The 26,596-nt window shown below is 39.4% G+C and overlaps 1 protein-coding gene across 6 annotated transcripts in view; it reads left to right on the top strand.

Moving 5' to 3' along the window:
* The window catches only part of LOC106879756 (cytosolic carboxypeptidase 1), a 68,620-nt gene that overhangs the window by 22,432 nt on the left and 19,592 nt on the right, over positions 1–26,596 (top strand). For 3 of the 6 annotated variants that reach the window (XM_089349964.1, XM_089349965.1, XM_089349968.1), the window contains exons 2-17: positions 1–88; positions 1,409–1,563; positions 4,799–4,866; positions 5,104–5,170; positions 6,088–6,234; positions 7,147–7,278; positions 10,204–10,335; positions 11,236–11,382; positions 14,635–14,865; positions 15,889–16,022; positions 16,647–16,757; positions 17,282–17,871; positions 19,822–19,980; positions 20,600–20,681; positions 24,102–24,258; positions 25,715–25,926. The exon at positions 1–88 is cut by the window's left edge and continues 3 nt beyond it. In XM_089349964.1, the coding sequence (XP_089206090.1) occupies positions 18–88; positions 1,409–1,563; positions 4,799–4,866; positions 5,104–5,170; positions 6,088–6,234; positions 7,147–7,278; positions 10,204–10,335; positions 11,236–11,382; positions 14,635–14,865; positions 15,889–16,022; positions 16,647–16,757; positions 17,282–17,871; positions 19,822–19,980; positions 20,600–20,681; positions 24,102–24,258; positions 25,715–25,926 (2,595 nt within the window). In that variant the 5' untranslated portion in view covers positions 1–17. The remainder of the gene's footprint in view (positions 89–1,408; positions 1,564–4,798; positions 4,867–5,103; positions 5,171–6,087; positions 6,235–7,146; positions 7,279–10,203; positions 10,336–11,235; positions 11,383–14,634; positions 14,866–15,888; positions 16,023–16,646; positions 16,758–17,281; positions 17,872–19,821; positions 19,981–20,599; positions 20,682–24,101; positions 24,259–25,714; positions 25,927–26,596) is intronic. The other 3 variants (XM_089349969.1, XM_089349966.1, XM_089349967.1) reach the window with 1 other exon arrangement.

The raw sequence follows: 26,596 nt of genomic DNA on the forward strand, positions 1-26,596 counted from the left end.
GATCTGCTTTAGACAGAATGATGGAGGAAACACGCTGTAAGAAATTGATGGACAACCAGCCTCAAGGAGGTAAAATGGAGCGAAGTGGGTGAGTCTGTGCCTTCATTTTCCTATTCCACAGTTATTTTTTTAATTAATGAAGTATTTACATAGCTTCTTAGGAGTTACTGGTCCTCCTAGAAATAATAGCTGATTCTTCCTTAAATCACCCAGCATCATCTTAGAAAGATGACACATTAGATTATGTATTCCTAGATATACTATGTCTGAAATAGGCTGGAATGCTTTTAATCATTGGCCTGCTTGATCAAGGTTGACCTTGGGCTAAACAATAGCAGCAAACTAATTCTTCCTCAAATCACATTGTTTTATATATATATATGTGTGTGTGTGTGTTTGTGTGTCTTGTGTTTGTCTCCCTAGCATTGCTTGATAACCGATGCTGGTGTGTTTATGTCCCCGTCACTTAGCGGTTCGGCAAAAAGAGACCGATAGAATAAGTACTAGGCTTACAAACAATAAGTCCCGGGGTCGACTTGCTCGACTAAAGGTGGTGCTCCAGCATGGCCGCAGTGAAATGACTGAAACAAGTAAAAGAGTACATATATATATATATATATATATATATATATATATATATATATATATATATATATATATACACACACACATAAATATATACATACATATATGTATTTGTGTGTGTGTTTGTATTTGTGCCCCCATCTTCATAACTTGTTTATGTCCCCGTAACTTAGTGGTTTGGCAAATGAGACCAATAGATTGAGTACTAGGCTTACAAAGAATAAGGCCTGGGGCCCATTTCTTCGACTAACACCCTTTTAGGCAGTGCTCCAGTATGGCTGCATCAGGTGGCTGAAACAAGTAAAAGAACAAAAGAATATGACCCCGCAAAGGTCATATGGACCCTTGTCCATCCTTGTGTTCTGAGTTCAAATTTCACCAAGGTTGACTTTGCCTTTCATCCTATCAGGGTCGATGAAATAAGTACCAGTTGTGTACTGGGGTCGATGTAATTTATTTACCTGCTCCCTTGAACTTGTCAGCCTTATGCCAAAATTTGAAACCAATATTAATTATTGAAATTAAGTTTCCATTATCTCATTGCAAGAGAAATTTTAATTAATTTACATTTTTTACTCACTACATTATGTTAGCACTCGCTTAACTGTTGTTTCATTCAGATGGTGACCCTAAGTTATTGCCCTCTTGATACAAATGAGGATGATAATGACACTGATTTGGTGGTGTGGTGGGTGATGTTGGCGGTGGCCTGCCTACTTACCTACCTACCCTTATCCCTTCCCCCTCCCCTATTCATCCTTCTCTTTCTTTCTTTCTTTTTTTTTCTAATTTTTTGTTTCTTTTTTAATCCTTTACTCTTTAGATCTCGAAGTAATCAGTTTTTGCAAACAATTGAGAGAATCTGCAGCAGACCATCATATATGTGTGGCGGAACGAGACGAGATGCATCGGAGGATCTACTGCAGTTACGGTTTGCCACTGGGAAGATCCATCTAATAATTACATCAAGCAAATTTGGTAAAACCCTTTGGATTACACCCATCATCATCATCATCATCATCATCATCATCATCATCATCATCATCATCATCTTCATCATCATCATCATCATCATCTTCATCATCATCATCATCTTCATCATCATCATCATCATCTTCATCATCATCATCATCATCATCATCTTCATCATCATCATCATCTTCATCATCTTCATCTTCATCATCATCGTCATCATGATCATCATTTAACTTCCATGTTCCATGCTGGCATGGGTTGGAGAGTTTGACAGGATCCAATCAGTCTGAAAGACATGTCATGCTTCAGTCTCTGCTTTGGAATGGTTTCTATGGTTGAATGCCCTTCCTCACGTCAACTACTTCACAATGTGCACTGGGTGCTTTTTCTGTGCCATCATGTGGCCATCATGAAACCCCAATGAGTTGGCTCTACACAAAGAATTGAAGGGTTAAAGTATGGAAGAAGTGGATTAAAGAAGTTTGATTAAATGGAGCCGCCTGAAACGGTTATATTCCATTAATACCTGACATCCTGTTCCTTATTTGATTTACACATCCATACATACATCCATCCCAGCTGCATCCTTGTTACACGCGAAAAGCCATTACCAAGAACACTTACTGAAATGATTCATGATCGTTGCCATGTAATGTCCTTATATGACTTTTAAGCCTGGCCAAGCTTTTACAAATTTTATTACTTACTCGACAACTGTGTTGGCTGGCTGGAGAAACTGGTGCCACCATATGCACTCTCTTAACATGCCTTTTTAGACGTCCAACTGAGAGGCACACCCTTCCACATTTTACACACATTCTGTTGTGAATTTTAATAGCCACATCATTTTTATCGTGGGTCGATTTCTATGAGAATTTTGATGGTTCACTAAGCCTGCATGACTCAAACACCTCTTCCCACAAACCACACACATAAAAAGCAACATACATACATCCTCGTCATCGTTTACCGTCCGCCTTCCATGCTGACATGGATTGGATGGTTTGACAGGAGCTGGCCAGGCAGAAGACTGTATCAGATTTCTGTGTCTGTTTTGGCAGGGTTTCTACAGCAGGATGCCCTTCTTAACACCAACCACTTTACAGAGTGGGCTGAGTGCTTTTTACATGGCACAAGCACACAAGAGGTCAGTTTTGCCTGCCCTTTCCGTTGTCTGACCTTTGAGTTTCATAAACTTCTTAACCTGGCGTGTCTTCACCATTTCAAATTCTTTCATGTACGACTTTTCCAGATCTTGTTGGATTCTCTTTTAGTCATCATCTCTGGTTATTTTCCTAAGTAATGAAGATAACCTCTCTTTGATTTCGTTATTTAGTTGATGTTTTTTCCAACGGTTGTAATGGATCCTCTCACGGACGAGGACATGTCCTGCCCTTTCCGCTCAGCTTTGGTTTGATTTTAACAGCTGGATGCCCTTCCAAATGCCAATCACTTTGCAGTGTTAACTGGATGCTTTTTACATGGCATCAACACGGGCAGGGGCACCAAGTAACTCACAAAATAAAGATCTTTTGAGAAGGGAAGAGGGGCATTGGAGGAGGAGATCTTGTGCCAGATGATGAAAGGTTAGAGTATGTGTGTGTGTGTGTGTGTGTGTGAGAGAGAGAGAGAAATTAAATATTAAAGTATTTTCCTTCTTTTGTTTAAAAGTACTTTTTCTGAAACAACCATCAATGTGCTTTGTCAGTGATTGATGGATTGCCTGATTGCAGGATAGAGAAAGCCAGCATGTCTGTCACTGGAGGATAAATGAATCTAAAACAATAGAGTCACGTTTGTTGTTTGTGCTGATGACAAAAAAGAGATTTGAAAGTTCTGTTATCAAATACCAGGAGTGGTGGTGGTGGTGGGGGGGGGGGGTACGTAGAAGTATTTGAAAGCTTCTATTATTTCGGTGATCAAGTTAGCAGTGGAGGTGGATGCTGCTGGAATAAGAATAAGCTGGGGAAAGTTCAGAGAGATTCTTGCTTTGTTGGTAACAAAGGGCCTCTCCCTCAGAATGAAAGGTAGACTGTATGCTGCCTGTGTGTGAACAGTCATGCTCCATGGCAGAGAAATGTAGGACATGTGAAGGCTTGAAAGAAATGAAGCCAGCATGCTTTGCTGGACGTGTAATGTCAGTATGCATGTTCAACAGCATAAATGTCTTCAGAGAAAAACTGGGGATAAGAGGCATTAGATGGATTGTGCAAGAAAGATGAATGCTCTGGTATGATCATGTGATGCTTATGGACAAGGACAGCTCTATAAAGAAGTGCTGATCTCTAACTATGGAGGGAACCTGTGGAAGAGGTAGACCCAGGAAGACATGGGATGAAGTGGTGAAGCATGATCTTCGAATGTTGGGCCTCACAGAGGCAACGACAAGAGACAAAAATCTTTAGTGATATGCTGTGCTTGAGAAAACTCCTCAAGTGAGGTGAAATTGTGGCCATTGTCAATGTCATGTGAATGGCACCTGTGAAATCATATTTGTGGCCATTGCTGGTAGCATGGTCTTTGAATGTCAGGCCTTATAGAAGTTAAGACAAGTGACTGAGACCTCTGAAGATATGCTGTGCTTAAGAAGACTTGTCAAGCCAAGTGAAATTGCAGAGATGACTGTCGCCAGTATCATGTAAATAGCACCTGTGAAATCATAGTTGTGGCCATTTCCAGTATCATGTAAATGACACCTGTGTTGGTGGCTCGTAAAAAGCACCTATTACAGTCTTGAAGTGGTTGGCTTTAGGAAGGGCATCCAGCCATAGAAACCGAGCCAAATCAGACTGGAACCTGGTGCAGCTCCCCAGCTCACCAGTTCCAGTCAAACCATCTAACCTATGCCACCATGGAAAGCAGACTTTAAATGATGATGATATATATATACAACGTTGATAATAATATTTTCAAAAACACGTAGTTTGGTATAGAAATTATTTTCAAAAGAACAAATTCAATATTCAATTTTTCACACACACACACCACATCACGTCATCGTCATTTAATGTCCATTTTCCATGCTGTCAGTGGTTGAACAGTTTAACAGTATCTGGCAAGCTCCAGTCTCCACTTTGCTGTATTTTCTCCCACTAAATGCCCTTCCTAAAGCTAATTTCTTTACAGTGTGTTTTGGGTGCATTTTTGAGGGTTAAATAATTTCTTTGAAACATTTCAGCTGAAAATATTAACTTCATTCTTCATTTCCCATTTTTCTCTTTTTTTTCTCCTTGCCTAGATGCTGCATCCAAAGAGTCCTTCATTCGACAGAATGGTCTGCCTCTTTTAGTAATGGCGCTGCGGGCAGTAAGTGGATTGTTTCTTGCATCTAGGATAAAGTGTACCATGTCTGTGTTATAAAGTATTATTTGCTTAATAAAATCTATCATACTTATATACTAAGATCTTATCAGATCTACCGTGTAGTAAGATCTATTTGTTTGTCTTCATAATTTTGAACATTTTTCATAACCTTTCTTATAACAATGATGTTTAGTTACACATGATGACACATTGCAAGAAATATTTCTGCTTTTCTTTAAGGCACCAGGTGAAAAACAGATTGTTGATAACATCCTAAGCACTTTGCTGGAACTTCTCCATAAACCTTGTAAGTTCAGGCTTTGCTTCAAAACAACACTTAATAATTGTTGCTAGTTTTATATCCTCTGTTTCCCATCGTCCCGACCAACTTGCAGAAATGTGTGTGTGTATGTGTGTGAAAGAGAAAGTGTACATATAAATGGAAAAAGATCATACATATCTTCCTCCAGTCCCTGGTTTCTACATTATTGATCTGTGAGCCCCACTCAATCTCTGTCCTTGCCACACTCGCCTGCTGAACTCATTAAAAGATCTGAGTGAAAAGGAGACAAATTTTGAAAAATGGATGTCTAAAAACTGAGTGTTTCTAAAATCCATCAAACAGGTTCAATTCTGCTGTATGGCGTCTTGAGTAAGCTGACCAATGCCTTGTGAGTGAAATTGGTGGAGGGAAACAGTACAAAGCCCATCAGCATCATCATCGTCATTTAACATCTGCCTTCTAAAGTGGCATGGGTTGGATGATTCAACATGATCTAACATCCATTTTTCCATGCTCTCATGGGTTGGTCAGAATTTGTTGAGACAAATTGTCTACAGCCAGATACTTTTCCTGTTGCCTACCTTCATGTTTCCAAGTATATCATCATCATTATCATCATCATCTTTTAATGTCTGTTTTTCTTGACGTGATTTGGATGGTTTGACAGGAACTGGAGAACTTCCATTGTGGGTTTTGGCATGCATTTTACAGCTGGATGCCCTTCCTAAAACCAGCCACTTTTCAGAGGGTACAGGGTGCCAGTGCTTTTATAAACAAACACCCCCCACCCCCCACACACGTGTGCATGTTATTAAGTACAGAAACACATACACACACACAGGCATAGACACATTTTTCAAATATTATCTTGGCTGTTGTACATCTTTCAAAGAATTCTGTGACTTAAATAACTGAAAATAATTTCTGTCTTTATTCTTCAGCAAATAGTAAATATATCGCAATATTGGTCAACTGTGATGCCTGTAGTATACTTCTACAGATTCTAATGTCTGAATTTAAAGAATCTTTACCAAGAGAAAGCTTAATGATGCAACTGCATCAGTTGTTAGCAAAGATTGGTGCAAAAGGTAAGAATTTTACTTTCTGTTTGGTTTTAGTTGGTCAGTGGAGACAGTTGGTGCCCTTCACTATGTTGATCTTGAGGGCTCTTCTTTGACTCCTGAAATGCCTGGAGTTCCGTGGCCTTACTCAGAGTATGATCTGCAAACCCTCGACTGCTAACTTCCACTATTAAACACTGTGTCCTCCATCCATTCTTACAGCAGTCCTCCACCAACTCCTCATACATGGTTCTCTTCCCCTCTTGAGCATCCTCCATCCTTTCCTCCCAGGACACTGTTAACTTCAGAAGGACTAGATGCTTTGTTGTCCAGGAAACCAAGATGACATCTGGTGTTAGCAAGGTCCAGGTGATGTGCATTGGAAAGTCTAGCTTTTTTTGCCAGATCTACTTCCATCACCGTGTACCATTGTGTGTAAAATAATCCCTCAGAGTTGCTCCCGGACCTTTACATCAGCCTCTCTCCTTCCTTGGAAAAGGTATATGTCTGGTTGTAATCCAGGTATTTTTGCAGTCACTGGTCCCCTTGCTGATTGCCTCAGCAATGGTGTTGAGGGTATGTTTATGTCTCCAGCAATAGTTTGATCACTTGGAGTAGCTGCTTAAGATGTGCATGAGGGTGTCTGCTTTAGAACACAAGGAGCATGAAGGGGCTTCTGCTAAATCCCATGTAAACAGGTGAGATGGGCTGAAGAAGACATCATGGACCCCCAGTGACAGTAATATTATAGTGTGCTGCAAAGGTAACTATGAAAATACTGTAGGATGCTGGAAGGACACTGGGGTATGCAGTGCCAGGGTGTGGGATTATATATGGATTATAGAGACAGGAATATCTTAGTGTAGTGGTAATGAGTTGAGCATTATATTGTGATCTTGTTAATGTCACAAAATTAAATTTGTATGTTTTTTCTTTTAGATCCGAAATTCCCTGTAAAAGGAAGACTATGCCAGGCCCTCGGAATTACTTTGAATCTTATAAAAACTAACACAACACATTTCAAAAATTTGCTACCATTATTACGGGTGCTCAAAATGTATTCTTCAAATAGTAAGCATTTTTCTCTCATTATATTTTGCTAAATTTTTATTTAACTAGGTGTGGTGCATGGATAAGAAGCTTGGTTCCCAACCAAATGGTTTAAAGTTCAGTGCCACTAGACAGCACCTCAGTACCCTGGACAAGTGTTTTCTATGATAGCCTCAGGTTGACCAAAGCCTTCTGAGTGGATTTAGTAGATAGAAACTAAAAGAAGCCTGTTGTGTATATATACATATCTCTCTCTCTCTCTCTCTCTCTATCTATCTATCTATACATCATACACACACACACACATACACACATACACACAGCAGGCTTCTTTTATATGCATGTGAGTGTGTGTGTGTGTACTGTTGTCTTGTCATCACATGATGGTTGTAAACTGAGCGTCAGTGTTGTACATTCATTGTTGTCGTTGATTTCCATTTTCCCTTGTAAAACGTGTTTAGCCATGGAAAATATTACTTTGCTTGGAAACAGGTGAAGTTTGGTGACAGGAAGGGCATCCGGCTGTAGAAAATCTGCCTCAGTGAATTCCATCTCACCCATGCAAACATGGAAAAGTGGACATTAAATGATGATGATGATGATGAATGGATGTAAGGGTGACTCAGCAGGGTAAGTGACTCTGGTGTTGGCCATTTTAGTTACTGGAGCCCAATACATCATATTTGTATCACCACTTCTATCCTGAACCTCTTGGAAGAGATACATAGCTGTTAACAGTCCAGTCTATTTTCATGTGAAATTGTTACCATAAAGACCTTGCTAAATCTGACCTCACCTGTGCTTGGGCCACGTTAAAAGCACTAAGTCCACTCTGCTGAGTGGTTGGTGTTAGGAAGGGCAACCAGCTGTAAAAATCCTGCCAAAACAGTTACAGAAGTCTGGAACAGGCTTCTGCCTGGCCAGCTTTTGGGAAGACCATTCCACCCATGCCAGCATGGAAGATGGACGTTAAACGATGATGATGATGAGGTGGTGCAGCCTGCTACTAAGAACAACAACAACACAACTGTATCATTAGACACTGGTTTGTTAATTTGCAATTTCAAGATCAAATCCAACCTTAAGTAATAAGAAAACCGTCAGATTTCAATCTTGTGTGTCTTCTGTATAATTTTTACAAAAAAAAAAAAAACATGTAAATCTTGAATGATGTTCTTAAAATCCAGTAAGTTAGGGGACATTGTAATGGAGAGAAGTTTTGGCATTGCTCATTTGATGCTGGCTTGTTTGACATCAAATATCTTAATATATCTCTCCTCCACTTCTCTCTCTCCCCCTTTCTCACTCTCTTCTCTGTCTGTCTGTCTGTCTCTCTCTCTCTCTCCATACGTATAAGCATGTTGAGCCTGTTTCTCTTTATGTGTATGAAGAGAAAGAAAGTGTGTATGTCAGTCATGTCCAACTACTAAATTGTATTCTCTCTCCCTCTCCCTCTCCCTCTCTCTCTTCACCTGTTCTCGTGTGTGCTTGTGTGTGTTGCTAGAACAGGCTGAAAATCCAGTCAGCTCTGCCAATTTATCAGCATCCAAACAGCTGCATCCAATAATCTCGTTCCAACAAAAGCAAATCAAATGTCCATGTAATTTGGTAAATCCATAACATTTTAGGAGATTCAAAGATTAATTCGATTAATAACGAAGCAGAAAGGAAGAGATAGGACCAGAATCAGAGGTGTGAAGTGTATTTGTGGTGTCATTCACCTCTGGCCAACAAGTTGGAATTTCAGTAGGAACACAAGTTCACATGTGGTCCCCAGTCACATGCCTACACACTTCAGGATTGTGTGATGCATAGCAGTTCATCTCGTTGTCTATTGTTGACCATTGCAGAGGATTCGCAGATCTAGTCACTGCCGGTGATCAAAGCAGATACAACCTGGGTTTGAAGCAAGTTCTAGAGATATGCTTTAACAAAAGCTAAGGGGTGCCTCACTCCCAGTGGTCTTCCAACACATTGGATACCAATCTGGAAATTCTGAGAGCATGTGCTTTGTGAAGTGATCAGGTTTGCAAAGCAATGCGTGAGAGAGAACCAAGATGTCATTGGTGAGAAGTGTATTTGGAATGATGACGGGATGTTCATCATTAATATGGAAGACACGAAAGTGGTGTGAAAGTGCTATTATGAGAATCTACTGAAGGTGGAATATGCATGGGATAAAGAGGGGTTACTATCAGTCTCTTTTGCCGAACCACTAAGTTATGGGGACGTAAACACAACAGCATCGGTTGTCAAGTGATGTTGGGGGAACAAACACACATATATACACACACACATACATACATACATATATATATATATATATATATATATATATATATATATATATATATATATACATATATACGACGGGCTTCTTTCAGTTTCCATCTACCAAATTCACTCACAAGGCTTTGGTCAGCCTGAGGCTATAGTTGAAGGCACTTGTTCAAGGTGCCACGCAGTGGGACTGAACCCAGAACCATGTGGTTCGTAAGCAAGTTAATTACCACACTGCCACTCCTATGCCTATGTATATTCAAAATCTTATCATTATCAGCCTAGCAGCTTTCTTTCCAATGCCCCATAAACGTTTCTTATCAGTTATTCACATGCCCAACCAATCTGTCAGCTGATGTGAAATTGGCACATCCACCTGACACAATATCTCTCTGCCACATATGATTTAAACCCTGAAACCTGATGCAGTCTTTGAACCCATCAGAACCTGTTAAACCAGTCAATCGATGCCAGCATGGAATATGGACGTTAAATGATGAGGATGTATATACTGGAACTATTAAACAACCTAAATGTATTGAAATATGCATGTTTTTATATCTGAGAATTGTGTTGTTGCAGGTTTGCCACTTTCTGCATGTTTGAATGTCTACATCCATAAACCATACATATATATACTCATCTAGAATTACATTTTCGTTGCAGATACAAATGCCTCATATTTAGTCAAGAATACCTGTATTCAATTGATGACTAGAATTATCACCAACTGCTGTAGAAATCATAACACTATCATAAAACATGCTCTGGAAATTCTCTGCAATCTAACCAAAACCAGTAAGAATTTTTGTATTGAAAAATATTCCTTGTTCAATTCTATTAACATAACTGTTGTATACCACTTTTGGCACTGAATTCCAACACTACAGCATTAATTCACAAGAAATGGTTGAAACAATGACAGCTTACATCTTATCATTATGTCTATCTAACCATATAAGCCATCATATATTACAATCTTGGCACTATAAAACATCAAACCATACATTCATATCCATCTACTTCCATTTTGTTCCATGACTAATTTTCCCCCCTTTTCCTATATCCTTACCTGTGCTGCTACCAGATAGGTGGTGCAGGAACTATTTGAAACTTTCCCCCCAGAATCTTGTATCGCACCAGAAACAAAAATACCATTTTAAAGGTCTTTATTCACAAGGGTAACACTTAATTCACTGATTATTTCTGACTTCACCATTATCAGTTTCTTGGAACTGGACAATATTGACCACAGTGGTCACTCAGAAACCAGTTTTACCTGGTAATATGAACCATGGTTTTATCAATTGTTTTTAGGTACCTATATTGTTGGAAGCAGATATAATAATGGTTTCTAATTTAGGCACAAGGCCAGCAATTTTTCATGGGGAGCGGGGTAGTTGATACCATTGACCCTAATGCTCAACTGGTATTTATTTTATTGGCCCACCCCACAAAAGATGCAAAGCAAAATCAATCTTGGAATTTGAACTCATATCATAAAGATGAACGAAATGCTGCCGAGCATTTTTCTTCTAATACTGATGATTCTGCCAGCTTTCCACCCTATTAAATATAACAACAACAACAACATCAACAACAACACTGTTTGGAATTTTTATTATTTGCTGTTTATTAATTTTGTTTTCCTTCATTAAAAAAAGTCGGAGCTAATTGGTACTAATTATCTGTTGCTAGAGAAACATGCAGTACGTGCTGTAAACTTTGATAATATTCCTACATTCCTCACCATGCACTGTGAATGGCACCCCAATAATTCCAAGCACAAATATGTCACTGAACGAAGACTGATTCTCACATTCCTGAAAAATCTTACCAACACCAGTAAGTGGAAATCTTTATTTCAGCAATTCTAGCATTTGCAAGCAGAACAACAACAACACTGATCTATTACAAGTGTGTGTGTGTTGTGTGTGTGTATGTTTGTACACGTACACACACACACACACACACACACACACATACATATATACATATATATATGAAGGTGCATGGCTTGGTGGTTAGGGTATTGCACTCTCTGTTGCTAGATCACAGGTTCAATAGCTGGGCTGAGCAACACGTTGTGTTCTTGAGCAAAACACTTTATTTCATGTTGCTCCAGTTCACTCAACTGTAAATGGTAACCCCTGTGAAGGAACAGCCTTCTGATTGGAGGGAATGTTGTCCACCCCACTTAGCCAGTGGGGTGACAATATTCAAAAGCTAAAACAATGAGAAACACTTTATGACCAGCGATGTGTAACATCATAGTCTAATAATCTGACTGAAACTGTATATATATATATATTATATTTATGGATTTGTTTTTGCAAGATTCTTGATGTGAAACCATGTTGAAACAGATAATGTTATATTTGGGGATGATCCTATTCTGGCAATTAAAATCACACGCACTATTTATTTGCACTTTAGCGTTATTATTATTATTATTATTAGTAGAAGTAGTTTATTTGTCAGATATATAAGCACACGAGACCCACATACACATGCCAAACGCATAGATACATATGCACATGCATGTATACACACACACACACACACACACACACACACATAGATATGGATGCAAAAGCATACATACCACAGAAAGATGAAATGGAATCTTGGGATGGGACAAGACCAGAGAGAAAAGGCGACATTGAGAGGAGAACAGAACGTCATTGAAGAAAGAACTCTGATAAATAAACTAATAATAATAATAATAACAGTAGTAATAATTATAAAGTGAAGGTCAAATAAACAGTGTATGTGTTTATTGGCAAAATGAATGTCCCCCAAATATAAAAATATATAACAATATATAACAATATATATATGTATATATATGTATATATATATATATATATATATATATATATATATATATATATATATATACAGAATGTTCTAAAAGTCTCTCCACAGTAAGTATTTTATTGCAAAATAAATGTTTATAAGATGGTATAAAGAATACAAAAGAATATATTAGACTTTACAAGACTTAAAAGAAAAAACTTTATAAGAGGTGTTGAAAGTGTCGTCCTTCATTTCCAATACATAAAATTTAATTACAACATCTCCTCGACTGATCACATCTGCTGCCTCTGTTGCTGAATGTTACATGAATGCACTGTGTTGGTTGCGTACAGGTTAGGATGCTTTCCTTTGGTTGGTCGATTGGCTGGTAGGTAGTAGAAAGATCACTCTTTGGATGAGCTCCAAATATACTGAATGGTTCTTTTGTATAATGTTGATCAGCTTTTAAAAGGTAAATGGTTCTTTGACTCTCTCCTTGTTTTTTTCTCCCTCCATTCCTTTTTTGATATTACTTCATTTATGTAGTGCCAGTGCCACATAAAAAGCACTTGTGCCAGTGCCTTGTGAAAAGTACCTGTACTGGTGCCATGTAAAGAGCACCCCATAAAGTGCTTGGTGGTAGGAAGGGCACCCAGCCATAAAATGGTTGGCATTAGGAAGGGCATCCAGCCATAGAAACCGTTTCAAAACAGACAATAGGAGCTGGGTGCAGATCTTTCACTTGCCATTTCCTGTCATTACCCTACAACCCATGCCAGCATGGAAAATGGATGTTAAATGATGATTATGATGATGATGGTGATATGTATGTCGTTGCTGGTGGTGGTGGGGGACTGTTACTAATTCCAATATGAACGTTTGGCATGGAGGTAAATGTTGCCGATCTTCAGATGTAGGTTGGTGAAAGAGACATTGCTAACCCACATGTGTAAGCTGGAGATTGGGGAGGAGGGGGAGCGTTGCTAATCCATATGAGTAGGTTTGGTAAGAAAGAGGTTGTTTATTAAGTCCAATCGTAGCCAGCTGTAAGCATTTAACTGTTAGTTTGGCCATGGGAAATGGAGATAATGTTTGTATGTCATTATCATCACTATCTTTGCCACCACCACCACCACTGCCACCACCACTGCCACCATTGTCAGTAGCAACATTATCATCAATATCATTGTTGCCATCATCTTCATTTACATTGCCATCATCATCATCATCATCACCACCATCATCAAAAATATTCCTCCTCCTCCTCCTCTTCCTAGTCATCACTTACCATTGTTTTCACGGTCAGTCTTCATAGGATTGCTATTGCCATAACTGTTGTCATTGTCCATCTTGTTCTCCTGATCAATATTGTAAGGTGCAGGCATGTTGTGTGCTTGAGGAGTTTTTGCTTCTGAACCGCATGGTTTCGGGTTCAGCCTCACTGTGTGACACCTTGACCAAAGAGCCAAAAGTGGATCTGGTAGGCAGAAACTGAAAGAAACCCATTCATGTGTATGTGTGTGCGTGTGTGTTTGTTTGTGTGTGTTAGTGTCTCTCTGTCTTGACATTGTGTGATAGTTGTAAATGAGTGACACTGTTATACCAGCAGTGTTGTTCACTTCCATTCTTCTGTGAGAACATGTTTAGTGACAGGTGAATATTATTGTACTTGGAAACAGGTGAGGGTTGGCCACAGAAACAACATCCACCTGCATAAAACCTGCCTCAACAAATTCAGTCCGACCTATGCAAACATGGAAAAGTGGACATTAAAGGATAAGGATGGTACACGTGTGTGTGTGTGTAGCTGTGTGATAAGAAGTTTGCTTCCCAACCACATGGTTCCAGGTTCAGTCCCACTGCATGGCACCTTGGGCATGTGTCTTCTACTATAGCCTTGGGCTGACCAAAGCTTTATGAGCAGATTTGTGAGATGGAAATTGAAAGAAGCCCATCATATGTGTGTGTGTGTGTGTGTGTGCATGTCTTTGTGTCTATTTTTGTCTCCTCACACCCCACTGCTTGACAATTGCTATTGGTGTGTTTACATCCCTGTAACTTAGCAATTCAGCAAAAAACACCAACAGAATAAATACCAAACTTTTCAAAAAATAAGTACAAGGTCACTTCGTTCAAGTAAAATTTCTTGAAGGCAGTGCTCCCGCATGGCCACAGTTTAATGACTGATATGAAAGATAAAGGAGGTGTGTGTGCATGCATAACATTACAGTATGCTGTATTTGCTCTCCTGAAACTGCTCTGTCGTTGTCTAACGATGTTAATGCTACCTATTTCTAGAGTCTGGAAGAGCTGCATTCCTCATGGAAGATGGGGTGAAATTGATGTATACCACTGCAAGAGAGGGTGTTGACACTGGGGACACTGAGAGCCTCGTTCTCCTCTCCAGCTCAATTCTTAGAAAATGTTGCCCCATTGAATTGCTTCCTTTGGATCACTTTGAAAATTTGATCACATTCGAACTACCAGTTCCAGACAACAGCGATAACCATTCTGATATAAGTTGTTCAGGTAAGCAAGCGCCATTTGTTGTTTTCAGAAATAAAACTGTAGTAGTAGTAGCAGCAGCAGCAGCAGCAGCAGCAGCAATGCTTTGACCCTTTTGACACCAGCACACATGAAACTTCCCCTGATTCTGTAATATGAACTTACCGTTTTAAGGTGGTCTAAAATGAAAACCTATCAAGATATCATGTTAATTTACATTCAAAGCACCATCTTAATAATAAAATTATTTTACTAAATTTTTCATTATTTACAAACTTAATTAAAATGAAGATACAGTAATCTCTCGCCTGCGGTTCACCTATCGCAATTTATTATTTAAGCTTACCTTGATCCGTCCATGGTGTTGTTTTACATTTATAATAAAATAAATAGATACAATTTCGTTTTTGGATTTAGTTTGCAAGATTCTTTATGTGAGTTCGTGTGTTGAAGCATATTCTGTTGTGTCTGGAGAGAGTCATTTTCTTCTTGTACCTTATAATTTAACACACTCACCGGTAAAATTTACACTCATTTCCTTCTTTATTTTTCTAAAATTTTCGTTGCATCTTGCAACCTTTTCAAAAAGGTTGCAAGACACAATGAAAATTTGAGAAAAATAAAAAAGAAATAAGTGGAAATTTTACGGGTGAGTGTGTTAAATAATAAGGCACTAAAAGAGAATGACTCTCCTCAGACACAACAAAATATATACAAATTATAGAAATAATTTTAAAAATATACAGCATAGTACTGTTTCTACTTCATGGATCTTTTTCACCTACCGTGGGCGGTTTTTGAACATAGCACCCACAATAGTGAAGGGATTACTGTAGTGTCTTTTAATGGAGATATCGTAACATACGAGTTACAGTGTTCTAAATTATAACCTTACAGCAAAACTTCTTTCTAATTTATATTCTAAACAACAGCTTAATAAAAACAAGGTTATTTCACTAATGTCATTATTATTTTCAAAACGAATTGAAACAAGGCAATATGTTTTATTGGAAATATGATAACAAACGGGCTAAACTGTAATTCCAGAAAAAACAGCCGAAAACACAAACGTAGATTTCAACGAGGAAGAAGAGACATCGGACACAGCACCTGAGTGTCTTGAAATGGAAGATAGCACGACTACCAATGATTTTGTTGAAGCAAATGAAGAAGTTGGTAAAGTAAGTCTGTCAATTAATTTATAATTTTAATTAATGTGTGTTTTTATAGTTTTATAAAATTATATAATTTTGATAGTTATTTGTTTCCATAGCTAATGATGAACATTAAGTCTTGTTAACTGGACGATTTGGGAGCACTGACTCAGACTGTTTGGTCATGTTGCTTGATTTTTCCAGGTTAGACCCTGCTTACTGTGTTCCCTTCACTAAGGGATCCAGGTGGGTTGAAGATTCATGTTGGTTGGCCACATGGTCATGGCAGACAAGGAGGTATCTTGCGGTCATTAGGACCGACTGAGACTCTAATCAATGGGTCACCTGGGAGGACCTGGGAATACACCAACAAATGGTGAATGCAGCAATGCCCTGAATTGCCTCGACACCTGACTGGAATTACCGATTTCTAAGAAGCTGAAGTTCTTGCATTTCTAGTAGTGAGAATGGAAAAGGAGTGTCTGTAACTGATCTCCAAGCTGTGCACCCTGTATAGCAATGTTGTTCAAGAGATCCTTTCCAGGAACCCCATTTAGACTGCTTGTGTTAATGACAAAATAACAATTAGCAAATTCTGTTAGAAAAAATTCTTAACTCTCAGGAATTTCTTAATGTTTTTCTTCTCCACAGACTTTCAGTAAGAAGAAACACATCTCTGATTCTCTCCTAAAGCAAAGAAGTGTAAAAGACTTGCAGGAATCATATGCAAGGTTCTTTGAAGAAATCAATGAAGAAGACAGGGTAAGATCATATTGCAGTGTGAAATTTCTTTTTATTTAAGCTGAAGAAAACATTTCAAATTAGATTTGATCTTTTATTGTCACCATTGGTGCCATTTCTGTTGTACAATTCCAGATCTAGAGTGTCATTCTACATCTGCTGTCTCCTTGTTTTGACATCACAGGATAATGCTGTATAATGGTGACATTTTTTTAAACTTAAAAAAATGTCACCATTATACAAAGTCTGGTCATGGAGGAATATTACCTTACTTGGAAACATATATATATATATATATATATATATATATATATATATATATATAGTGAGAGAGAGAGAGAGAGAGACCATATATACAACAAGCTTCTTTCGGTTTCTATTTACCAAATCCATTCACAAGGCTTTGGTTGGTCTGAGGGTATAGTAGAGGACACTTGCCCAAAGACTGAACCCAGAACCATGTGATTGGGAAGCAGACTTCTTAGCACACAGCCACACCTCTGCCCATATATATATATATATTGTTTCTTTTTGTTTATTTCCAGGTTTTGATATCTTGTTTGATAAATGAAAGCCCAGAACAAAGCAATCAACTATCAGATAAAGAACTAGCATTCATGAAAAAATCTACCGACTTTCAAGAAAAGCCCCAGGCCAAAGTTATTACTGAATCGAAGCTTCCCCAGGGCAGCGATGACACTACGAATTCTGCCACAAGCAGTTCTTCTCCAACAAATGTTACACAGGCCAACACAAACATTAACAATGCACCTCATGGTGGTTTTCGAAAGAGTTCCATGCGTCGAAGAGACGCTAGTAGGTCTTCGGTGAAAGCAAGAAGGAGTAACAGTTGTAAGTTATTCCGTTCCTATGACAGAAGCTTCAGTGACATTCTCAATCGGTCAGCCATGTCTCTCTTAATGACCAATGTAAACACTGATATTGTCGACTCTGAGACTTCCAGAGTTTATAGAGATTTCGGCAGCAACATCCATGATTCTGAGTTATATCTGTCCCTTGCCAGGAGGACCAGAAGTGTTTACCATTTTGAGAAAGTTCCTTATCCTGACTACGTTGGAGCATGCTCAGTTCCTCATCCAGAACCTCTAAACACTGTGAAGAGCTTAATTTCAAGGTAGGGATTAGTCGTACATGAATGTTTTTGTTTTTGTTTGTTTTACTGTTCAAGGCAGACAGACAGACAGACAGACACACTAACACTCGTACACACACATGCACAAGCATACATATACACGTGTGTGTGTGTGCACACAGCCATACATTTAGAGTGAACAAAGAAATCTTTTAAGTAAAAAAATATAGCAATCTCGTTTTTGGATTTGGTTTGCAAGATTCTTTATGTGAGTTCATGTGTTGAAGCATATTCTGTTGTGTCTGGGGAGAGTCATTTTCTTTTGGTGCCTTATAGAGTCAACGACTATTGAAAAGGTTGCAAGAGGCAATGAAAATTTTAGGAAAATAAAAAAAGAAATAAGTGGAAATTTTACCAGTGAGTGTGTTAAATAATAAGGCACCAAAAGAGAATGACTCTCCCCAGACACAACAGAATATGCTTCAACACTCTTGGAGTGGTTGGCATTAGGAAGGGCATCCAGTTGTAGCAAACCATGTCAAATCAAACTGGAGTCTGGTGCAGCCTTCTAGCTTACCAGCTCTGGTCAAACCGTCCAACCCATGCCAGCATGGACAACAGATGTTAAATAATGATGATGGTGAATTACTGTTACCCTCTACAGCAAGAAACCTGTTTTGGCCTCTTCTCATTTTAACATCTCATCCCATCTTGCATAAAGCCACCATTACCCTCTCTAGTGTAGCCCCACCACACACACACACACACACACACACACACACACTTTTCAATGTGACATCAGCATGAATATGAAACCTTCATTTCGTTAGTCCCAAGTTACTCTGATAGTTGATAGAAAAAATTGTGAATGTATATCGTATATGCTGCATGCACAACAGGGAAATAAGTCTGCATCACATGAGATGCACAATACAGACAAAGAATTAAGGAGCAAATAGCCCTGATAATCTTCGTTTGGGATTATTAGCCATAGTTTCTTTCTTGAAGAATCCTGCAAGGCACCACTATCAATCAATGAAATCAGCCTCTTATAATAGACTGGTACTTTGTTCTATTGGCCTAGGGATATGTAAAACAAAATCAGCCACTATGCCATATACCCGTGGGCATATGGTGTAGTGGTTAAGAGTACGGGCTACTAACCCCAAGATTCTGAGTTCGATTCCAGGCAGTGACCTGAATAATAATAATAATAATAATAATAATAATAATAATAATAATAATAATAATATCAGAAAAATACCTTAGGAATGAGAACTCAGGTTCGAAATTCCCCCAGGACACCTGATGAAGGCTGGAGAGTACATCAGCTGAAATGAAGCCCACGGACATATGGCATAGTGGTTAAGAGCACAGGCTACTAACTCCAAGATTCCGAGTTCGATTCCAGGCAGTGACCTGAATAATAATAATAATGATAATAAAATCAACCTTGATGTGGTTTGAACTCTGAACATAAACATCTCTAACTAAATTCCACAACTCATTTTATAAACACTCTTCATCATCATCATTATCGTCATCATCATCGTTTAACGTCCACTTTCCATGCTAGCATGGGTTGGACGATTTGACTGACGACTGGCGAACCAGATGGCTACACCAGGCTCCAATCTGATCTGGTAAGATTTCTACAGCTGGATGCCCTTCCTAATGCCAACCACTCCGAGAGTGTAGTGGGTGCTTCTATGTGCCACTGGCATGAAGGCCAGTCAGGTGGTACTGGCAACGGCCACGCTCAAAATGGTGTATTTTACGTGCCACCTGCACAGGAGCCAGTCCAGCAGCACTGGTAACAATCTCGCTCGAATGTCTTTTCACGTGCCACTGGCACAAGTGCCAGTAAGGCGACGCTGGTAACGATCACGCTCAATTCTGCAAATCTACTCCTTATGTTGATTTTTGTCCAGAGTTTTTAGTTGTAAATGCATTAAAGCATTAATTAATCATTAATTATTTCTTTAATTTAAGGTTAAACCTTTTGGATGATATTGACCGACAGCTCTACAGTGAGAAATTAATTAATCTAACGGCATTTGATATTGACCAAAAAATTGCTCTGGACCAAAATGTTGGTAGACCTTCCTGTTGGAGTTACTTACAGAATGATGACATAGAAATGCTTCAGAGGTAAGGCAATAATGTCTTTTTTACAATAACAATAGCAGCAATACCAAATTGACTGCATTAGGTAGAATATTAGTCGTGTACTCTTTCTTACTCTCTTTCTCCTATCCTCTCTCTCTTTCTCTCTCCCTCTTTCCCACATGGAAATGGGTGAAAGGTGGCAGCAGGAAGAGCATCCATCTGTAGAGGGGAAAACTCTGCCTCAACAACTTTTGTTTTACCCATGTGAGCATGGAAATGTGGATGTTGAAACAAGGGGTATGATGACAAAGGTGGCAGAGGAGGAGGAGAAGAAGAAACCCTTTTAACTACCTCAGATTTCCCACAATCCAACATTAAAGAATAAATTTTGACTTTACCTTTCATTCTTTGGAGCTTAGTGAAGCCAATACCAGAATACCAGTCAGATACTGGGGGGGTCTCTGTAGACAGTGCCCCCTTATGGCCACAGTCATATATTATGTTGTGGCATTATTTTTCCCTTACTCTATAGTCGAGGAAAATCTGAATTTAATTTCTTAAAAAATATAATTTCTCCTCTTTTCTTCTGCTTTACAAAAACAAAAAAAAAAGCAAGCCTTTCATTGATGTCTTTTTTTCTTTTTTCCTTCATGTATTTTAGTGTTCCTACAAATAAAATCAACAAAACCTGTCTGAGATTCTCCTCTCAGTTTGAAAGTGGTAACCTCCGAAAGGCTATTCAGGTAAGCAAACAACATGGCAGAAGCAAGGGTTACATGTTTTGTCTTGTTACAGTCCTTGGATTGTGGCCATGCTGGGGTACCACCTTGAAAAGATTTAGTTGAACAAATTGACACCAGGACATTTTCTTTGTTAATCTTGGTACTCATCCTAGCAGTCTCTTTTGCCAGCAATGGTGGGGGACAAACACTTGTATAAAGACATACCACCACCACCACCACCACCACCACATATATACAACAGGCTTCTTTCAGTTTCCATCAACCAAATTCACTCTCAATGCTTTGGTCAGTCTGGTGCTATAGTAGAAGACACTTACCCAAGGTGCCATGCAGTGGGATTGAACCTGGAAACCATGCGGTTGGGAAGCAAGTTTCTTAATGCACAGCTCCGCCTGCACCTCTTTTACTTGTTTCAGTCATTTGACTGCGGCCATGCTGGAGCACTGTCTTTAGTCGAGTAAATCGACCCCAGGACTTATTCCTTGTAAGCCTAGTACTTATTCTATCTGTCTCTTTTGCCAAACCATTAAGTTATGGGGATGTAAACAAACCAGCATCGGTTGTCAAGTGATGTTGGTGGGGACAAACACAGACACACACACACACACACACACACATCATCATCATCATCATCATCATCATCGTTTAACGTCCGCTTTCCATGCTAGCATGGGTTGGACGATTTGACTGAGGACTGGTGAAACCGGATGGCAACACCAGGCTCCAATCTAATTTGGCAGAGTTTCTACAGCTGGATGCCCTTCCTAACGCCAACCACTCCGAGAGTGTAGTGGGTGCTTTTACGTGTCACCTGCACGAGGGCCAGTCAGGCAGTACTGGCAACGGCCACGCTCGAAATGGTGTCTTTTATGTGCCAACCGCACAAGAGCCAGTCCAGGGGCACTGGCAACGATCTCACTTGGCTTGCCGGGTCTTCTCACGCACAGCACATTTCCAAAGGTCTCGGTCAGTAGTCATCGCCTCGGAGAGGCCCAATGTTCGAAGGTCTTGCCTCACCACCTCAGCCCAGGTCTTCCTGGGCCTACCTCTTCCACGGGTTCCCTCAACTGTTAGGGTGTGGCACTTTTTCACGCAGCTATCCTCATCCATTCTCACCACATGTCCATACCAGCGCAATCGTCTCTCTTGCACACCACAACTGATGCTTCTTATGTTCAGCTTTTCTCTCAAGATACTTACACTCTGACGGGTATGCACACTGACATTACACATCCAGCGGAGCATACTGGCTTCATTCCTTGCGAGCTTACGCATGTCCTCAGCAGTCACAGCCCATGTTTCACTGCTATGTAGCATGGCTGTTCGTACACATGCGTCATACAGTCTGCCTTTTACTCTGAGTGAGAGTCCCTTTGTCGCCAGCAGGGGTAAGAGCTCTCTAAACTTTGCCCAGGCTATTCTTATTCTAGCAGCTACACTTTCAGCGTACCCACCCCCACTACTAACTTGGTCACCCAGATAGCGGAAGCTATCGACTACCTCTAGTTTTTCTCCCTGGAATGAGATAGAAGTTGTTTCCTGTTTGTTTACAGTGTTTATTGCACCTGAACATCTGCCACATACAAAAACTAACTTCCTAGTTAATCTGCCTTTGATATTGCTGCACCTCTTATGTGTCCATAGCTTGCACCGGGTACATCTTATAGAGTTACTACCTACTCCTTTTCTACATACTGAGCAGGGCCATCTACCTGAAGGGGTTTGTGTTTTATCTACCTTCCTACTTATTAGGATTTTGGTTTTTGCTAGGTTGACTCTAAGGCCCTTCGATTCTAGTCCTCTAGTTCTGATAGTGACTGCGCAATTAGTGCAAGGTCATCAGCATAGAGGAGCTCCCAGGGGCAACCTGTCTTGAATTCATCTATGATCACCTGGAGGACTATGATAAATAGGAGGGGGCTGAGGACGGAACCTTGGTGGACCCCTACCTCTACCTGGAATTCATTACTGTACTCATTTCCAACCCTCACCTTACTGGCAGCATCTCTGTACATGGCTCGCACAGCTCTCACTAACCATTCTTCTATCCTAAGTTTCCTCATTGACCACCAGATAAGGGATCGGGGGACCCTGTCAAAGGCTTTTTCCATGTCAACGAAGGCCAGGTACAGAGGTTTATCCTTAGCTAGGTATTTCTCCTGCAGCTGTCTCACTAGAAATATGGCATCAGTGGTGCTTTTACCTGGCATGAACCCAAACTGCATCTCATCTAAATTGATTCGCTCCCTAATTAGTTGGGCTATGACCCTCTCCGTAACTTTCATAACCTGATCTAACAGCTTGATGCCTCTGTAATTATTTGTATCTAAAGCGTCACCTTTACCTTCGTAGCAGTTGACTATGGTGCTGCTACACCAGTCATTAGGTATGACTCCTTCGTGTATCACCTAGTTCGTAATATGGGTGACTAGGCTGTAGCCAACACTGCCAGATATTTTGAGCATCTCTGCAGTGATTCCTGATGGGCCGGGGGCTTTCCCGGTCTTCATACTCTTAATTGCTTTATCTACCCTGGTACTGTCAACTCGGATAGCTGGTCCCTCTGTTGGGTCGACATTCAGCAGGCTCTCTTTCTCCCATTCATTCTCTTTATTAAGCAATCTATCGTAGTGGCATCTCCAGACCTCTTTCTTTGCAGCCTCATTTAGTGCAAGCGTACCATCATCCATGCGAACACATTTCTCTCTTACGACATCACTATTCTCTCTCCTACACTGTCTTGCAACACGAAATACCTCGAGTCTTTGGTCCTCACGGCGCAGAACATTGATATAAATATACGATAGGCTTCTTCCAGTTTCCGTTTACCAAATCCACTCACAAGGCTTTGGTCGGCCCGAGGCTATAGTAGAAGACACTTGCCCAAGGTGCCACACAGTGGGACTGAACCCAGAACCATGTGGTTGGGAAGCAAACTACTTACCACACAGCTCTGCCTGCACCTGTATATATTTATTTGTAGACTTCATACAGAATAAGAAGCCGGTCTGTCTCAATATCAAAGTTCTCACTTATTAGCATTTTATAACATCAACTGGGCAGATTGCACATTGGTCATTTCCTGCATCCAGCTGTTTCTACCGTTCTTCATTTGAATAGCTTTTCCGCATGTTTGTGCCATCTGTGTAAGTTATCCAAACGAAGAGAAACTGCTGGTAACTTTTGCAAGCTTCTTCCAAACTAGTAAAATTGATGTGAACGATGTTCAGTTTGAATGTCTGCTGGGAAAAAAATGATGCAAGCAAACAAGAAATTGTCTTATCCATAATATAAAAGAAAATTTGGATGAAATGGAACCCTTTTTTTTTTTTTGGTTTGACAAAAGCTTATCAGTACCATGTTCCATAAGTTCTTTCTTTAAATTGCAAATTCTTAAGAGATGAGCAAAATATTTTTCAGGTGAGAGAATATGAATACGATCTTCTTTTGAATTCTGACATCAATGCTAATAATCATCATCAATGGTTTTACTTTGAAGTTAGTAACATGAAATCAGGAATTCCATACAAATTCAACATTATCAATTGTGAAAAGTTCAACAGTCAATTCAATTCGGGTGAGATTTCATGCTTACTAAATCTTTCTTTGACTTTCTCGATACCATTCCACCTCAGACCCCACCTAATTTTTAACCCCCAACAACCTACTTGAAAGTAATACTAAATTAAAACCTTACATCAAAATTCCATGTTAATTTATGTTCCAAACCCCAATTTAATTGTGATGAGGATATTTTACTAAATATTTTATTGTTTTATTGTTTTAAAAATGAATGGGATTGCCAATGTGCTTATATTAGCAATATGACTTTTGTAACGTCCAACACCTGTTTCAACATGTGATTTCACATCAAATATGAAAAATGAAATATTGTTATTTTATTGATCTTAAAACTAGGAAGATGTTAAGTAGAGTTTGTGATGTGTTCTACAAACATTATAGGTTGTATTAATTTACTTTCAGCAATCTATGTATGATGGTTATATTTTATAAATAATTTTTGTATATGAAAAGCTGGGCATAAGAGGCATCAGATGTGGTATGCAAGAGAGACGACTGCACTGGTATGGTCATGTGATGTGTATGGAGGAGGACAGCTGTGTAAAGAAGTGCCAATCTCTAACTGTGGAGGGAATCTGTGGTAGAGGCAAACCCAGGAAGACATGGGATGAGGTGGTGAAGTATAATCTTTGAACGTTGGGCATCACGGAGGCAATGACAGGAGACCAAGACCTTTGGTGATATGCTGTGCTTGGGAAGACCTAAGAAGCCAAGTAAAATTGTAGTCATGGTCGATGCTGGTGTCATGTAACTGGCACGTAAAAAGCACCTTTTGAGTGTTAGACCTCACGGAGGCAAAGTGGCACATTCCAGTGGCTCATGAAAGCACCTTTTGAGTGCTTGGCCTCATAGAGGCAATGATGAATGACCGAGATCTTTGGCATTTCATCATGTATGAGAAGAAGACCCATCAAGCCAAGTAAAATTGCAGTCATAACAGATACTGGTGTCACACTAATGGCACCCATGCCGGTGGCACATGTAAGTACCCATTACACTCTTGAAGTGGTTGGCATTAGGATGGGAATCCAACCCTGGTCAAACTGTCCAACCCATGCCAGCATGGACAACTGATGTTAAATGATGATGATGAACGTGTGTGTGGCACTGAATACCTTGCCCTGGCTTGTCTCTGGATCAGGCCATTAGAGTGGAGAGGGTGTGTCAAGTGTTGTGCAAGCCTTATTGGACCTAAAATTTTAGGTGACACAATTGCTGGCAAAGTGACTTTCCAATGCCTGATTGAGAAGAAGGGTGTTGTGGCAAGCATGGAAGTTGCAGGTGTGAACCCAGGTGATGCCGATCACAGGTGTGCAATAGCATTATGCACAGGTGTTGCTGGCTTTTTGCATGGGCAATGGTCAGTGTCGGTCTTCCTTGGTCATGAGTGGACAGCCATCATAAATATATGTATGTATGTATGTATGTAATTTGTTTATCAAACATTGCAGGTATGAAGCCAGTGATGTTTTCTGTTAAGGAAGCCATTGCTGGTCGGCCATATTGGTTTAGGACCGGAAGACATATTTGCTACTACAAAAACTGTTACATGCGCAGCCAAAACCGATCTTACTTCACTGCAAGTTTCCAGATCACATTCCGACACTCAGATGACATATGTTACCTGGCATACCATTTTCCATACACCTATTCCACCCTCAGGGTATGTTAATTGGATTTTCTATTCTGCATCATCTAAATCAGTGTTTCCAACCTGTTGACCCTTTGGTTCCTATTTTTACTTGGGTGGACCCTCATACTCATTTGATGTTTAAAAAATCCTATTTTTATAATCAAATATTTTTGTGAACTGTATAAAACTTATTTAACACATTCATGCCAAAATTTTTCTTTAGTTTTTAACCCATTTGTGCCGAAATTTTTCTAGTGAATGAAATTGCCTGAAAATTCACAGATATTATAATTTTGACTAGATAACAACTGAAAAAATTTCTATTGAAATCCGTTTGATACAGACTGCATATGTGTTATGTTTCATTCTTTGATACAGATCATACTCAAATCACAATTTGTATCAAGTATTTCTTTTATACCCTTATAAATTAAGGGTCAGTTGAAATAGACGATCGGCGTGAATGGGTTAACTATTTTGTATCTTGTAGAAATATAAGCAATTTATTATGGTGCACAAATTTTAACAACAAAATCTTCTCTGGATCCCAGTTGAGAACCAATAATCTAAATCTTTGAAGACATATTTTCAGTCATTTTGTTTTTTATTCACTGTTCCATCTCACTGGCTCAAAAGTATGCTAAAACCACAAAAGAAAAAAAAGTGTTGTTGGCCCACATTTTATTATTTGGGTTACATT

This window comes from Octopus bimaculoides, chromosome 3, assembly GCF_046866305.1.
Source record: "Octopus bimaculoides isolate indiv1 chromosome 3, ASM4686630v1, whole genome shotgun sequence".
Lineage (NCBI taxonomy): Eukaryota > Metazoa > Mollusca > Cephalopoda > Octopoda > Octopodidae > Octopus > Octopus bimaculoides.